This window comes from Mycetomoellerius zeteki, unplaced genomic scaffold, assembly GCF_001594055.1.
Source record: "Mycetomoellerius zeteki isolate Tzet28-1 unplaced genomic scaffold, Tzet1.0 scaffold80, whole genome shotgun sequence".
NCBI classification, from domain to species: Eukaryota; Metazoa; Arthropoda; class Insecta; order Hymenoptera; family Formicidae; genus Mycetomoellerius; species Mycetomoellerius zeteki.
In genome coordinates this window covers 170,285-188,854 of record NW_017257831.1, presented here as the reverse complement: position 1 = coordinate 188,854, position 18,570 = coordinate 170,285, and the positions used below count along the sequence as shown (strand labels likewise).

General features: G+C 35.9%; 1 protein-coding gene across 3 annotated transcripts in view; it reads left to right on the top strand.

The window, feature by feature from the left end:
• Nucleotides 1–13,509: 13,509 nt before the first annotated feature.
• Nucleotides 13,510–18,570, top strand: part of LOC108729863 (RNA-binding Fox protein 1) — a 161,552-nt gene continuing 156,491 nt past the window's right edge. For all 3 annotated transcript variants that reach the window (XM_018459202.1, XM_018459204.1, XM_018459205.1), the window contains exon 1: nucleotides 13,510–13,685. In XM_018459202.1, the coding sequence (XP_018314704.1) occupies nucleotides 13,674–13,685 (12 nt within the window). In that variant the 5' untranslated portion in view covers nucleotides 13,510–13,673. The remainder of the gene's footprint in view (nucleotides 13,686–18,570) is intronic.

Here is an 18,570-nt window from a genome sequence, read left to right as displayed (position 1 = left end):
ACTCGAAATGTATTTAACGAAAAAATACTTTATTGTAGCGTTTTGGAAAGCTCTTGAAATAAGCTACAAGAATACGCAATAAAAAATGGAGGATTTCGTTAAAAAAATTTTATTTAACATGGACCTGATCTTAAGGACATCTTCTCAAGGTCAAACAAGGTCACTGTCTTCTTTCCCCCTTGAAACCATAAAATTTTTGTCTGAAACATTTTTTGAAAAAATTTCTCCTTTTCGAGATATTCGCGTGTATTGATTAAAATGGCCTATCCTGAATAACTAGCAACCCGACTAGAATCTACGTTCGGGTACTGTCAGGTTTACCTTATATTTTACAAGGACCTGGTTTGGTTGACCTAAGGTAAGGTACACCTGAGAAGGTTCTCGTCAGGTTTGAGTATGGTTGACCTTTGTAAGGTTATAATTACCTTATATGTTATAAGGACCTGGTTTGGTTGACCTAAGATAATTCTGAATAAGGTACACCTAAGGGGGTTCTCGTCAGGTTTGAATATGGTTGGCCTTTGTAAGGTTATAATTGCTTTATATGTTATAAGGACCTAGTTTGGTTGACCTAAGATAATCCTGAATAAGGTACATCTAAGAAAATCCTCGTCAGGTTTGAGTATGGTTGATCTCGTTTCTAGTACGCAGCCACGCCACGAGATGGACGTGTTACTCGTAAGAAGAAAATGTCTACAAGTTCTATAAGAAGGCGTAGGCAAATCAATTTGGATAATCTCTTAGAGAGATTATAAAGTTCCTTCAGAGTATGTCTTCTGGGCCTCTGAAATATATGTTTTTTGCTTCTTTTGGAATGTGATGCTAAATTAATAGCATTTGAACTCGACTTAAAAATTTATCCAGTGATTTTAGCAGGTCCTAGCCAAGTCAACCTGATTAGGATCTGCTAAAATCCTTGGATAAATTTCTAATCGGGTATGCTGTGGCGCGTTAATAAGGATTTAATAATGAACCCGATATAAACCTGATAAGGCTATCCCGATAAGGTCCTGCCTAATGTGCTGCGTTACATGATTGATCAGGTCCCAATAAACCTTACCTTAACAGGACCTGATGGTTAATAAGGTCAACCTAGCTAGGACCACTGAATAAATTTCTAGTCGGGAATAATCTTATATAAGAATTTTATGGTTCATTGGAATTGTTAAGTCAATATTGACAAATAAAACTATCTTAACTCTAAATGTTCTGTATAGAAGACTTCTTTTTTATTTACAAAAACGATATAATAACTGTAAATGTGTCATTCTTCTAGAAGATATTATGATTTCTTTTTGAAAATTTTAAGAACGACGTTATTTGGCGAATGGATTGTTAAGTTTACCTTCGATAATTGCTAAAGTAATAATCTTTATCTAAATCATCATTTATAGTAATAATTTGAAAATCATATTTTTTGGGTTCTGTCACTTTTGAAGTAAGGCAATGATATATAATAAAAAAAAAGGAGAACGTTTAATAAGAAAATTTTGATCATAAAAATGCAGCACGTTGTATCTACAGTATTATCATCGACATTTCGAACTTTGCGCTACGGATAAAAGCTGCCACACACGCTTTCGAACGCGCTACCGTATTTTACCGCACAATATGTGTTTTAAAGGGAAAAAGAGCGCGAGCGTGTCCGCCCCTTACGGGATAAAACGTTCGTGGCCGTGCATCGCGTGTTCACTACCGCTGAGCTGTTCTCGTTAATCTGGTCGTTGTGTGTAACCTTAAGGTCGTCATGATATATCGGAAGCAGTTGTAGAACCACGTAAACTAACTTTGAAAACCTTTAAAAGGCTTACGACTTCAAAAGGCATTAGGTTTGTTTGATATTATACGTTTTGTACGCGTTTTGTTAGGAAGATTGAGAATTTTTCTCGGTCTTGAAATGGTCTTGAAAAAAATTCAGGTATCATGTTGAATATACACCTGTTCAAACAAAGAAATGTGAACGATTTCTTCATGTAGTATTAAATTAGATATATTATATAATCTCGTCTCTTTTTTTATTATAATTGACATGAACAAATTCATGATTAAAAACATTAATCTACATCGAGAGGAAAATTTTTAGTATTTGTGATAATAAATATATACAGTTAAAATACACGTGCATACAGTTGACACTGAAAATAATTATAATATATAAATAGTTAAATTACGTTAATTGTAACCATTTTTATGATAATAATAACTATTTATAATAATTTTCGGTGACAGCTATGTACATTTTTAATAAAACTATAAATATAATTAGTATTAACATTATAACAGTATTAATCATAATTATGGTACCATATAATTATAGTCAAAAATATCAAAAAATTTCATCTCACAATTAGTATGGAATTTTCTTAACATTATATAGTGATTTACTCAATTTATCCTTAGCATTGTAATATGCATTAGAAATATCAATGTTAAGTTAAATTTGATACTATTAGATTTAACAGTGTACATTTTTAACGTTTATTTTTATCCTTTTTTGTTTTAAGTTGCATGGAAACCTAAGTTAAATAAAGATTCATATATCTCATCACGCGAATTCATTTTAGAATTATTGAAAATTAATTACATTCTGTCGCAACTTTGGCACTCTTCACGGCACTGCACAAATGACACGCAAATGGGGCTTTGCAAGTGTTAAACGTCGTGTTCGTGTGACAGTATTTTTCGACACTAACTTTAGATTACCCAAAATATCATTTTTGGAATGAGAAAAGCAATAAAATAATATTCTCTGATTTCGAATATTTTAAAATATTTTGACAATAATACCGTTCCTGTTAAAACTTATTTTATTAATATTTCTTCGCCTAAATGAGAAATGTCTGTCATGATGGTTGCGAATTGAATTCTCTAGACGTTTATGGTTCTTCGAAGAGCTTTTAAAATTGTAATGGCTCGCATCTATTAAACTGACGGCCCATTAAGAAGGAAAACTCTCGCCGCAATTATTGACCGATCCTTTAAAGAGGCGTACGCGTCGCGCGTGAACGACGATGGCTAAATCGTTAGCGGGTAAACGTAATTTTTTGAGAGATTCTGAAAAGACTTCGCGAGCATAACGATGAACGACGACGTTTGGAGTTTCATGCCTCGTAAAATCTCTCGTAGGTACAAGTAAAACGAAAAGAAAAGTTTTGCTGAAATATCTAAAAATTTAGCTAGCTACAAATCTGGAAAAAAAAATAATTTTGCTAGACTATCAAAATATTAAAATAATCAGGACGCTTAATTTAGTTGCTAGAATATTAAAACTTTTTGCAACGTTGTTCATCATGCTTGAATTTCCTCCGTAATTATTTTTTGAGTAATTATTTTGTTGGTCCAACAAAATTATTTTCAGATTTGTATCTAAATTTGATACAGCGAACTCGTTTCTTTCCGTACATTAAAAATAATACATAAATGTTAATTTGAATATTTTTGCATGTCTCAGAAAGTCCATTATTATACGTATTGAAGTTAAAATTGACATTTTATTTTTTACAGTGTATTAAAATGTAAATCTCAATTTTTAAATGTTGCACCTGTCCGCTTAATTATTCCGTAAATTAATTTTATGATCCTTTTGAACGCGACAATATTAGCAATAGTCTGTTATTGTTGTTGATCAACATCGATTAGAGACTGGATTGCAGTTTGTTGGTCGGTCGCGTATTGATCGGAAATGGACGAGCAAATTCGCGCAGAGCGCGGTGGTATCGGTTGAATCATGTTATGCAATACGGCAGTGACATTTCTCATTATAGAAGCTTTGAACTTGTTTATCTCTCAGTGTATGATAAATGTCACTTCCATGTTGCGTAATATACCTCGATTGTATCGCGAGGAGATTTTCTATATACAATGTAAAAAATTATAAATTGCGCGGCTGACGCGAACGTGAACTTTTATTCTTTAATTCGCATTACAATCATACCTAATGGAATAATGTTTTTGAATCCGCTTTTTACATGTCAAGCGAGATTATCGCGACGTTAGCGATGAATCACTATAATGCTAGTTCACTAGTGGGTTCTCAGTGCCACTCGCTCTCGTAGTCGTCATGGAAACGCCTCTTCGAGATTCTCTCCCATCGAGTGTAGGCATGGTTCCACGAGAGATACACGATGTAATACCGATTCGTGGAACAGTGACACCGATCGTGATATCGAGTAGTATAAATCGGCCGATTGCGCTTATCAGTCAGCAATTTATCTCTTTACAGCTTCAATCTCCTATGAAAATTTATTTTTAATTCGTTAGACTACAATTGTGGTATGTATATCTAGTACATGCATATCATATTTAGTGATTCAAGATTGAATTATTTAAGTATTTTAAGATCTAGTTTCGACCGTATAGGGCTCTAATTTATCGGTTGTGTCTCTCATGTACATACATGGTCTAAAAATGATATTATTGTTTATTTTTAATGTTCGTGAAATCTTTCGTTGGTATAAAAATATATCGCGATTATTTTAATTTAACAAAATTAACAAAAAATATATAACATTAAGGATTCTTATTATCTTTGCAAGCAATTTATTTTAATTCATTTGATTATATGTATTATATATGGAAAGAATACATTTTTGTTGACTTAAAAATTTTGTTAGATATATATCTGAAAATAATTTTCTTGCAATATATTATTATTATGTAAGACGCTCAAGTTAGTTACTATAGACTGCCAATACTTTTTACAGCATTCCTCATCATACTTGAGTTTCTTACGTAATTATTTTGATGGTGCAAGAAAATTATGTTCGAATCTACCTAAATTTTTAGATACTTTAGAAAAATTGTTCATTCTGGGTACGTGTGATCTTTTTTCACTTCACTGACTAATCCTTTTGTTTAACGAATCTGGTTCTTCGGGATTGATAATCATGCAGATAAAACTGCTTCTCTTCTTGCTAGACGGCGGAACGTTCTCTTATTTTCCTCCATTAGAGCGGCCGGCGTCTGTGATATCAAACTTAAAGAACGGTCCTCCGATGGTATTAAGGGATGTAGAGAGGCTAAATCGGAGTGCTTCGTTCGGAGCGATCCTCGCGAAATCCCGCGCTCTGAGCGACGAGCAATTCATCGTGCTTTTTTACCAGAATAGATCTCTCCGCGTCATCCTCCTGTCGTCGTCGGTTTATAGAACGTACCTCCTCCGTTCCTCTTCGTCGCCTCCGGGAATCCGCGGCTGGGCCTCTGGAGTATCGTAAAAAGGGGAAAAGAAATTCGAAAAATCGAAGGCGACCTATAAACCGAGATGTCATCGTCATGGTACAATGGTTGCTATGCGGCGAATTTTCGTCGTTTTCTCTCTCTCTCTCTCTCTCTCTCTCTCTCTTTCTAGGGAAATATTTTGTAGTCAAGTCGAATATATAAGAGACGTGTAGCTTGGATTTTTCCCTGAGAAATAGTTCATGCGATTTTTATGCGATGTGCCATCGGTCTTTTTTTCTCTTTTTCAGGACTTTTCATTTTCATGGTGATTTCTCGTAACTTACCGCACTTGACTCTGGTAATCTTGGCCAATGCATTTTTCCTGTCAACGTTGCTTTGAATTTCAATTCAAGATCAATGAAAATCTTTATTAATAATTGTGCTTATAGTTATTATTAATTGGAGCTGTTCTAGATAAATGTGCTAAACATATTTTGTATGACCTAGTAATAAAAATATGTAATTTAATGCAAAGGGTGGGAGAGGGGGATGAGAAATATATGCTACATGCATGAGAAATGCTTATTGAATGGAAGTAAAATTGTCGCGTTAGCAGTTAATAAGAAATAATAACTGGATGCCAATAATAATATACCAACGTCACTCGTACTCCAACTCCAAGTTAACCAGGTCGTTAATCAAATATTCATTAGATTGTCTAGATGCAGCAATAGCATTTAATTATTAAATTCATCCGTGATTTCATTGCGCGGCGTGGCTCGTGACGATGTTGCCGGCAGAATTTCCATTATGTTAATCGTCAGGAGCATTGTTCGTATCGGCCGTATTATTATCATCGCGCAGATAATTATCTCCGGTGACTCTAATGCCGCGATTCTTTTCCCGATATAACGAGCATGCGTGGATTCCTCAGCCCCATATTCATATAATGCCTCGTGCGCGGCGATACTTTGTTCCCCTCCGAGATCCGATAAATTTATCCTCCTCGATCTCTCTCCGCTTCCTCTCTCCGCTCGCTCTTATCCTTCTCCTTCAGGATTCCCCGTTCACCCCGCAGCGCGTCCATGAGGTCGAACCGTAAAACATTTATAGTATCAGGACCGTGTAAGCTGCGAAGTACTGGCATACCAGGACTCTGAATGGCGTCGTCGTTTGTCGGATATGCGCGCATGTGCGCTCCAGCTGCAACGCACGTCCACGCGTGGAGGGTTCTAAAAATATGCGCGCGCGCGCGGCCACCCCGAGTGCACTTGAAACTGCAACAGCAGCAGCAGCAGCAGCAGCAGTAACAGCCGAGTCCGTGGGAGAGAAAATGAGATAGGCTGTAATTTTACAACGCTCGGTTTGATATAATCGTATGCTGTCTGTCGAAGAATTCGTCACAAAAAGTATAATTGATTATATTGAGAAAAGGATCGTTTTGAAACTGACAATCCCAAATTAAGTATCAAATAAATTTTTAAATATGTTCGTCACTAATTTTTATATTTATTTTAATATACTTGCTTATAAATTAATATTTTTTCTTTGTATAATTGGAGTATACATGGAAAGAATGATCTTGCTGAAGTATCTAAACATTTAACTAGATACAGATCTGAAAATAATTTTGGCCCAAAATAGTTACGTAGAAATCTCAAGCATGGTAAGCAATGCTGCAAAAAATTTTGACAGTCTATATTGGAAAAAATATACTGTTTTAATAGATCATTTGAATAATGCCAAGTATATATTTATTAAATATAAAGATACATATATTTATTTGATACAAAGAATTAACTGGACGTAACTATCATTTTCTTTTGTCGGGTAAATATCTATTTACTGTATGTAAATATTTAGTTGGCACTATTTAAATAAATGTTTATTGAAATTCAATATATTTTTTCCTAGTTTGATCGTCGAACATAATTATTTTAATAAGCTAACAAAATTATTTTCGGATTTATGTCTCTATCTAAAGGACCCCGTACCAACCTTATGGGTTTTGGCTCTCGGTGTGAAAATTTAGTATGTTGTCCTCCTTACTGTCCTGAACAAATGTTTCAATGGGCACAAAGTTCAAAAATGCCTAGGGTCCGAGTTATGAATCGCTAAAGTATAAAAATGCGTCTGTTCGCTCGATGATAATCGGTAAAATTGTAACGTATTCACGTGTGTGTGAGACCGGGAATCGATTCAGCCAACTAAGGCAAAGCTGACACAAACGTTATACATATACAATATTCAATATAATATATTATAGGACCGTATATGTGATAACACAAACTATAGAAATCAAAGCCTTAAACGGTCTAGCTGGATCTTAAATGCTTCTATGATTCTGTGTGAATTTATATACTACGTATTAAGGCTTTGATTTTTATAGTTTGTGTTATCACATATACGGTCCTGTAATATATTATATTGAATATTACATGTATAACGTATGTGTCAGCTTTGCCTTAGTTGGCTGAATCGATTCCCGGTCTCACACACACATGAATACGTTACAATCTTAACGATTATCATCGAGTGAATAGACGCATTTTTATACTTTAGCGCTCCATAACTCGGACCCTAGGCATTTTTGGACTTTTTGCCCATTGAGACATTTGTTCAGGACAGTAAGGAGGATAACGTACTAAATTTTCACATAATTTCACCGAGAGTCAAAACCCATAAGGTTGGTGCGGGGTCCTTTTTAGATATACAGAGAAAAGGTTCCTTTAAGTTAAACAAATGCATTGGAATAGTCCAATCAAATTGATGTTTAAATTAAGAACGTGATTATTTGCATTATAACTAAATCTTTTTGATTAAACAAAATATGTTTCATTTAAAATTAAATTTGTTTCAATGAAATAAATGTAAATAGAACTCTCGAGTCCAAACAAAACTTTTTTCGATGGTCCAACAAAGTTATCTTCACATCTGTATTTAGCTAAATTTGTAAATATTTTAGCAAAACCGTCCTTTTCGTTTAAAAATTACAAAGTTAATAGAAATTTAATAAAATAACCAAAAAATAATAATTGATAGGCTTTAAGTACAATATATATACTTTGTTTTTGCTTTTAATATTTATAAATATCTATTAATATTTTTATTTCTTTTCTCTGAGAAAAAACGTACTCTGACGATCACCGTTATGATGAACCGCATACATTTGATATTTCCTTCGATATCACAATACATTTTATGATCGTCGATAGTAAGTGCGTCGCGTGCATATATCCTGTATAGATCAGGATATCTTTATATCTCCACTAGCTATCACGTCGCCGACAGTACAGCGAGAATCCCTTTTCCATCTGGAGGGCGTTCGGCCGCGTTATTCTAAGCACTATAGCTTTTGCGCACACCCTCTCGTCCCATCTCTTGGTTTCTATGGTGATCCGAAGAGGGGTCGCATCCCCTGTGGGTCGCCTCGCAGGTTGATTATCGTTATATATAGCGTTGGCTATACATACACGATGCAATCTATAAGCGGCGAAATACTTGGTACTTTTTGCATATGTAACTGCCCGGCGAACGACGATCGTCCGTAACATAATATTTATTGTTTATATCTTTCCACTGCCATCGCTTGTTATCGGTGCCCTGTAAAGAGCTTGTTAAAGAGTAACATGATGTAAAATAACGAGAGAGTGTATGACGATCGATTTATAACGATAAACTATAACGAACCGTAAACTTAAATCAGACTCGACGGCGCGTCTATTCGTCGGTATCGCGGAACTCCAAATCCGCGAGAATTTACGTTGTTAATAATGAATATACGTCGCGGTGTGTATCAACAACGGAGAAAAATCCGAGTGCGTCTCGTCCAGTGTTATAAATTGTAATTACAGCGACTGTGAAACATCGCGGTATCGCGCGTTTAACATTTTTCGTCTCTTCGTCTCCGCGCCGCGTCGGCGGTGCGCAGAGCGGGAAACGAACGGTCTCTGGCCAAATTCCAGGGGTATAAATTGTCGGGATTTCATTGTCTCCCGCGTTTCCGGCAGCTCCTCTACCGAACTTTTCCACGCCGCTCTTGTCAGTCGATTTCACCAGTACGAACTTCGGAGAGCGCGCACCCCGGTTGACTTTATTGAACCGGACGAACGCGCGACGAGGCAGACTGAAATAATAGTCTGCCTTTAGACGATGGTGTAACCCGGGCTTACCAGTACCAGCGTCATAATTACAGATCGCGATCGATAACTTATCACTTGAAAACTCGAAGCGCGTACACCAAACCTACCTCAAGTTAATAGTTCTTGAACAAATACGATGCAATTTTCCTGTATCCTTTTTAGTGTGGCTTTTAACATGATTTATTATATAAAGAGAGCTTTATGATTTCTTAAGTTCTCCAGAAAAGAAAGAACAGTTGAGTAGCTTATATACTTACACATATACGGAAAGAACGATTTTGCTGAAACGTCTAAAAATTTAATTAGATACAGATCTGAAAATAATTTTGTTGGACCAGCAAAATAATTACGACATTCAAACTGGTTGCTAGAATGTCTGAAAACTTTTTGCAGCTTTGCTCATCATGCTTGAGAGTTCTACGTAATTATTTTGATGGACCAACAAAATTATCTTTAGATTTATATTTATCTAAATTTTTATACATAGAAAAATATCATTCTAGTGCTAAGAAAAGTGATTACTCAATTTGCTTTTTTCTTTTTAAATAACGTTTACCTTTAACAAAGAATATTTTCTTGCTAATAATATTAAAATATACTTATTACAAATTTTAAAAAACTTATTATTATGTACTCAAAACAATTTATTTTCTTTTGAAGAATATTATAAAATTGATAAATAAAACAAGGGCAAACGAGCCAACTACAATATAAGATCTTTAATAAACGTATATATATACAATAATCAAACGTTTCGACACCGATCGGATCATTTTCAATGTACAATAATAAAATCTTACCATGACCAACATAACGTCGCTTGACGTCGATTCAGTCAAAACGTTATATTCATGCGCATCATGGCTTAATAATTTTTATTATACATAACTTTTATTAAATATTATTTTGTTAACTGAGTGTTCCTATCGTTGTCTACATTACATCATAGAGACAATATGAGATGGTAGAATGTGTTTTGATCTCTTCAATAGTTTTAAATATGGACTGCTTTTTATGAATATAACCAAATTCTCACTGGACAATATATTTTAACTAAATTTCTGATTATGTATGTAAGATGTTTTATTATTGTACATTGAAAATGACCCGATCGGTGTCGAAACGTTTGATTATTGTATATATATACGTTTATTAAAGATCTTATATTGTAGTTGGCTCGTTTGCCCTTGTTTTATTTATTGATTTATTCTAATTGAGCCATATTAACATTTAATTATTATAAAATTGATCGAGAAGAAGTGATTTTATATAATAAGCAAATCGATTTTGTTTTAATTTAATAATTTTGATTAAAGTATTGAACTTACTAGAATTCAGAATATATTTTGAATAAATTTAATGCTTGTGGTGAACTGATTTGTGGATTTATGAATTTCAGAAATATTTAAAATAATGAATTATTATTTGCGTACAGCACGTATTTTTTTGAGTATAGAAAAATCGTTTTTTTTTTCGTGTTAGTTTTACTTATATTTCATAACTTAATACTTTTTTCTACAACAAATCGAGAATGAATCGAGAAATTTAGATTTTTTATTGTGTAATATATAATATAACTTAATATTTAAACATATATAGAACCTATTAATTCGAATAAATTATTTTTCTGTGTAAAATTATTGTCTGATAAGATATATCGTGTGAAGTATACATGTATAGAGACACGTCGGATGTGAGTAATTAATTATCTTTGATGACTTGTGATGTTGGAGGAACGTTAAGTATTTCATTCAATGAAGTTTAAACCACCAGGAGTTGGTAAAATTTTGAGAGTCCATTAGATGGATAATCCATGGGGATTATACGAGAAGTTTTGTTAAGACTAGGCGGTACATATAATTCGCGCGAATGAAACACGGATTATGGAACCGACGCGGCTTATTCTCACGTTGAAATGATTGAGAACACGTGGATTAAGCTTGTAGATGAATGAAAAAGGTCACATCGCGCATTTACCGGAAGAGATCAAGAAAAGAATGTGAGCGGCATTAGACATTAAAGCAATAATGAGCACGTTGTTGATGTGCGGCCCAAGAAGACCGTTTAACAAAGACGAGTAACGAGCGATGAACGATTTCGCAATCGTGTGTAATTGCCTGGCTTCGAGCACGTTCCTATAGGGAATCGTGAAAGTAAACAAGGAACCGATTATCGCCCATCCGATGAGCATCTTTGCGTCTTTCTCTGCCGAGTATTGTCTCCGAGAACAATTCAGAATGAATCGAAATTTTCGCGACTCTCGCAGATTGTTTCCAATTTATTCTCTGCGTGTTTACATACTAAAAAGAAATTTAAACACGTTTGTTTAACAACAAATTAATATTCAAATAATGGACAATTGAGACTAATAACTGCGCGGTAATTCTAGTTTAATACAGAAAAAGTGTTAATTAAGCGAATTATCAAAATTATATAATTATACAAAATACTTGTAGTTACATAAACGTAAATATACATGTACGAATTAAAACATATCATCGTGTCGATAGAAAATGTTTCAAATTTAACAACTTTTCAGTAGAGCATTTTTTAGAGCATTTTCCTGAATTGGTTTTAAGTAATTAGGAGAGTGAATATGCAATTTCTGTAACTTCAACTTCACTTACTTTCAATATTTTATAATAAATTGTAATACGTTATATATACTATACATTAAATGTACATCATAGGTATTTAAATTTTGGAAGCTTAACAAAGTTTTAAGGAATTATTATAATTGTATAATGTATTAAATACAATTTCAACGTGTGATTGTGTTATAATTATAATTTTAATACGCGCACGTGCGCGCGTGTTATACAATTATAATGTATTCTTTAAAATCATGTTTTCAAAATTCGAATAGGGCAAACCTGATATAATGTAAATTTAATGTATAATGTGAATTATATATAACGTATATTTTATAATGTACGGATTATATATAATTATATAACGTATAACAGTTAATTATAATTGTAATGCATTATAGGTTATACAATTATAATGTATGTTTTTAAATTATAAATTTGCAAAGTTTGAACCATGTAACTCTAGTATGGTGTAAATTTAATGTTTTGTTGGAGTGTGATAAACAAATGAATAACAATTAAGTGTACCAGTGTCCCACAAAAAATATTAGTTTTTATAATCGATTTTCTTTTATTATCACAAGTGCTAATTTTTTACTTCCATCCCTTTTCTATCGGTGCAATAATAATATCCGCATGATACTATATTGATTATAGAATAGGAAAGAATTTCAACTCTGAAACAACTGGTTTTACTTTTCAAATAAATTTTGTATTAGAAAACGAGAATGTACAGTGATAAATATCAGAAGTAGTCAAATAGAAAAATTGTTTTTAGCAATATTATAGGCAATACTCGTGCTTTTTCGATGAACGATTCGATAAATGTGGGCACGCGTAAGTAAATACAGGATAAGTAAGGATAACGTTTGCCGAAACGGCTTTAATTAACCGCGGCGCTCAACACATGCGCTCCGATCGAGCGCTCGATTCTCGCCGCGGTTCGCGGAGCGACCGCGGGGCGGCGCTGTTGGCGGCGTGGCTGGTGGCGCTAGTTGTCAATGGCGCCGGTTGATAGCGGGATCGTTGTTAGTCACAGCGGAACCACGTACGGTGGCGGTTGTGGAGTCAGAATCGTTAACGGCGAGGCAGACAAAAGGAGAGAAACGGGGCGATCGTCCAGTGAAGACCGAGGGGAGGACTGGAACATCGAGTGCAAGAGGAGGGTGACAGAAGACAGCCGAACGAGCATATGGTGTAAACGCGCTCGATTCCCGACGAGTAACGCGTAAAGCCCTCCAGTTGCCGTCATTGAGTCGTCGTCGCCGCCGCCGCCACTGTCGTTTCTCGAACGTGCGCTATAATTCGGTGCGTGGGCTCCCGAGACTCGTGTGCGCGCGCGCGCGCGTGTGTTCCTCGCGTGTTTTCGTCGTTCGCGTTGAGTGCGGTAGCCGGAGGTAGGTGGACGGTAAACGTCCGGTTGCCGTCGCCTGGTTTCCGTTTTTGTGTTTTTAACGTCGTGCCGCGCCGTGCACGGCGAAGAGACGTGCCGCTGCCAAGCAACGCGTAGTGCATCCAACTGCGGAGAGATAGAGAGGAGAGAGAGATAGAGAGGAGAGAGAGAAAGAGAGAGAGAGAGAGAGAGAGAGAGAGAGAGAGAGAGAGAGAGAGAGAGGAGTGCCAGTTGGAACAAAAGGAAGAGGAGGAGGAGAGGAGGATACCGTGGAGGTGAAGGGGGGGGAGGCGGTGGTGCGGAGCGACGGATTTGTTTTCTTGCACAACGGTGGAGCAAAACGGCCTCAAACTGTGGGGCTCTGGGGCGTTCTTCCTTCCTCCGCAAGGGATGTACTACCCTGTAAGTGTTTACCGTCACTGTTAAAAACAGCTAGATGCGAGCGAGTGATAGCCGTAACGCGATCAAGGCAGGAGGCGTCTCTTTCGCTACAACCGCGCCACGGCTCTTAAATAAATCAACGGCTGCGTGCCGACTGCACGTTCCCTCGTCCGTCGCTTGCACGAGGCTCTCCGACGTGGAGGCGTCGGTTCGATAGAAGGCGTCGGATCGGCGGACTACGCTTCTCCGTCGGCGCGTTATCCGCGCCGTCACTCGCCGGGGAACAATCGGGCGAAGTGGCGGGAATAGCCGATGGCTTCTTTTCTCTTAATTCTTTGGAATGAATTTTTCAAAATACTGACTCCCAATCTTTTAAAGTAAGATTAATTCCAAAAAGTTTAGAGAAAAAAGTAAGATTAATTTCAAAAAGTTAATTATTAATTTTAATTCTTTGGAATGAAAAAATTTCATTCAAGTTTCTTTTCAAGAGAGTGGCAGAATTTCTTTTGTAATGAGATTCACTCCAAAGAATTTTGAGAATTCTTTTCTGTTCTTAGGTTCTTTCTATCCACGTGGCTTGGAATCCCCAAAAATTTGAAAAGAGATAAACATATATTATAGTTGGAAAAAAGAGAGAGCGAAGATGTCGAGTGCAAAAAGTGCAAGCAACGCCAACGGATCTTTTATGTCTGTTGGTTTCAAGATCGCTAGGATTTTTCGGGAACATACGAATCCGTCGCATCCACGCGTCAGGTTTTCCTTAACGTGACGATTCGTCATTGTGACTTCTCGTCTCGTGATAAGTAATTAATAATATTTTTTATTTTCCCTCGCGTAGAAGCGCGCTCGAGTTTCTGTAATTTTAACTCTAACACACGTGGCTTTTTTCCAATCGGCACGACGGCGCGGCGCAACTCTCATCGATCCGCTCGTGTCTGTCCTGCCGGAGTGCCTTCGCGTCCTTTTCCTTTTTCTCTCTCTTTCTCTCTTCGACTCTCGCCGCCTCCTCGTCGCGCCAACGCGGGCGACGAACAAGACGCACGAAATCGCGTGAGCGTCGAGAACCTGACGGTGAATGTCCTTGAGCGTCGTTGGCGTCCGCTGTCTTCCCGGCTGGTGAATCTTTATTCCATGGTCGGGATTACAGTGTTGTAGGTTACGTTTGCCTCTGCGCCCATGAACGGGAAAGCGAGAGATAGACGGTGGGAAAGAGAGGGAGAAAGAGAAAGGGAAAGGACGAGGGAGCGTGGGAAAGAGCGAGAGAGTCGGGATGCTACAGTTCGTTTTTGGAGCGACGCGGCCGAGGGGGAGAGAGAGAGAGGGGGGGGGGGGTTAGATGCCTCGTTGTCGTCGATGGCGCACGGCTCGTTTTAGCGAAACGAGCACAGAGATTCTCTTTGATTTATTCGACAGCGAGAGGGACGCCGTTGTCCTATACGACGCATTGCGTCGCGTCGCGTCGGCCGAGTGAAAGTAAAATAGCCACGTCGCGTCTCGCCGAGCATGCGGTAAATTAAAACCCTGCTAAACAACGTTCTAAAATAGTCCGCGGGGTTAATGATAACGCTGAAATGTTTTTTGATGCTAATGACACGTAATCTTATTTGTCTTTATATTTTAGCACAAAATTCTTACTAGAGTAAGTGCGAAAAACATGTATCGTTGGGAATATTACAGTGTCGTGCTTTATCTGAATATTAATTAGTGTATATTCTCAGATTTTATAAATTGGGATGGCTAAAAATTATGAGAAATTATTTTAAGATAAGTCACTCATTCAGAATTAATGTGAGTTTAATGAGAAACGTAATAGTTTGTCGATGATAATAGAAATAGAATAGAATAAATTTTATTTTTCTGGAGTAAATATAGAAAGTGTAATAAGAATGAGACATTCTCAATAATTTTCAAAATTGAACGTATTTTTTAAATAAATACTTGTGTTTATATATTGTAGATTATTTAGTTTGTAATAAAAAAATCGAATAAACGAGAGAACATGTACCGTTGGAATATTGCACTGTACTACTATGCTTTACCTGAATATAAATTAATGTTTATTCGAGTGTTTGTTCCTACATGGAGAGAACGATTTTGCTGAATGTAAAAATTTAGTTAGCTACAGATCTAAAAATAATTACATTGGATCAAAGTAATTATGTCGGACGTTTAAACTAGTTACTAGAATGTCAAAACTTTTTGCAGCATTATTCATTATTCTTGAGTTTCCTACATAATTATTTTGATGGTTTAACAAAATTATTTTTAGATCTATTATACCTAATTTTTAAATATTTCAGCTAAATCGGTTTTTCTGTACAAGATTTATGAGCATATAATGAGAATGAGACATTTATTCAACGATCTTCGGAATTTAACACATTTTTTTTTAAATACCTATGTATCTACAATAGATGTGTATAGATATAGGTAGATCATGTAAATGAGAAATATGCAGTTTGAAAAAATCGAATAAATGGGGTTATTTCGCTTTCTCTACCGACATACCTTCAGTAAAAATTTCCGCAATTTTTAACGTATCTCCGTTATCGATATATTTAAAATAACGTGTAACTACAGGCGTCTGAAATTTTTGTTCGAGCGAGGATAACGTGAAACGAGCACGAGTATGGAGTGAGAGGCTTTTGTTCGGGCTTCGGCTACGCTCGCGCGTTATTTTTGTAAACGCATTTCGTATATGCTCCAGCGCAGGTAGACGCTCTAAAACGGAGAGGAATACCGGCTTTTCCGGACCGAAACCGGCGAATGGTCCCCGCATTCGCTCGAAAGGTAGGCCCCCCTCTCCTTTGTGCGCACAGTCGTCGGTAGGGGATTGAATTTCGCTCACAATGAAGCTGACCTTTTTCTTTCGTCCTCGGTAGGCTGTGTACAACATTTGGATGTGAATCCGTCGTTAGTTCCACGAGAGAACTGTCCAGAACTAAAGATCAAGTAAAGCGGCGTCTACAATGAAATTTTAAGGCGTAAAACTTAAACGGAAAGAACCATCTTGCTTATCGAAGTATCTAAAAATTTAGCTAGATACAAATTTGAAAAATAATTTTATTGGACCAAATATGTTATGTAGGACGATCTAACTGGTTATTAGACTGTCAAAACTTTTGCAATTTTACTCATTGTACTTGAGATTCCTACATAATTATTTTGATGATTCAACAAAATTATTTTCAGATTTGTATCTAATTAAATTTTTAGATCAGCAAAATTGTTCTTTTCTTGTAAACTTTAAACTTTAAGCCGTAAGAAATCGTGGCCGATCTCCTCACATTCAACTGTGATTGGTCAATTTCTTACTCAAACTTTAAGTTTTATGTTTTAAAATTTCATTGTAGATGTCGCTTTAGAAATTGGACACCGTCTTGAAATCTCTAAAATATATGATGGACGTCCATCATATATTTATATATATATATTTATATATACATATATATATCTACGCATCTAAAGCCTTTTATTCACGATGCTAGAAATCAGTCCGAGATCTTGGACGGAGAAAGAATTGACCAATCGCATCGGTTATGTGATCGAATAGGTCAAATGTGATGTGTTAATTCTTTCTCTGTCCGAGATATCGGAATGATTTGTGTGTTTTCTAGCATTGTGAGCACTAGGTTTTAGGCCTAGTTTCCCATTTTCTGATTAACTTGTAGTTAGACTTAAGCTGATGATAATGTAAAAATTGTGTTTTTAGCTGTGTTTAATCACTAGGCTGATAATTTTCTAGTGTGAGTAACTTCAAAAGATACTACCGATATATAGTATTACAGAACCATCAGCTTAATGATTAAACGTAGCTAGAGAAACACAGTATTTGCATTATTATTAAGTTAAATGAGCTTTCGTTTGAAAATCACAAGTTAAAATGAAAAAACAAACCTTATTCTACAGTGAAAAAAATCTACTAAATCTTAATACGTATTTCTTTGAATAGTACTAAGTAAACAAACTCACATTAAATAAATATTTACTGAAAAAAATGATAATTAAATCAAATTAATAGTTTTTGTACCAAATAAGTGTATATATTTATATTTTGTAGAAATATTCAAACATATTTATTTTTTCAGTGTATTTTATGCATTTCTCTCGTTCTATCTTAAGCATCTTAATATGGTAGACCAATTAAAAGTTGTCCAAACGACATTTAGATCATTTCTTTATCTTGAGGCTGTCTATTCGAAATCGAAATTTCGTATCGTCCACCCCGAAGACCGAGGAATCGAGGAAACGAATGCGATATCGATTGTCTCTTGTATATGTATACTATACAGGGTGTTTCCAAATTAAATGGCAAAACTTCGGGAGCGTGTAGAGGAGTAAAAAACTAAGAAAAAAAGTCCTATAGACATATGCTCCTTTTTGCTTTGTTTCGCAGGAAATCACGAAAAAAGAAAAAAATATATTTAATTTATTATTTTAATTATTTTATTTATAAACTTTTTAATGAAGATTTTGTTCGAAATGTGCACCTCTTGCAGCAATACAAGCATTGCATCTGTCAAACACGGCTCTTGTAGCAGCCAGGCACTGTTCTTGCGATATTCTGTTCGCTGCAGCTACGATACGATTTCTCAAATGTTGCTCTGATTGAATAGGCGAAGAATAAACTTCTTGCTTCAGAGTACCCCATGCATAGAAATCTAATGGCGTTAAGTCGGGCGAACGAGTTGCCCAATGTACTGCTCCTCCACGTCCAATCCATCGTTGTGGGAATTTTCTATCTAACCAGGTTCTAGCGACTCTGCTGTAATGAGCAGGGCATCCATCTAATTGAAACCACATTTCAGTACGTTGTTGTAATGGGATGTTTTCTAAATAGTCAGAAAATTCATTCTCCAAGAAATTTAGAAAACGGTCCCCATTTAATCTTGCAGGTAAAAAAAAC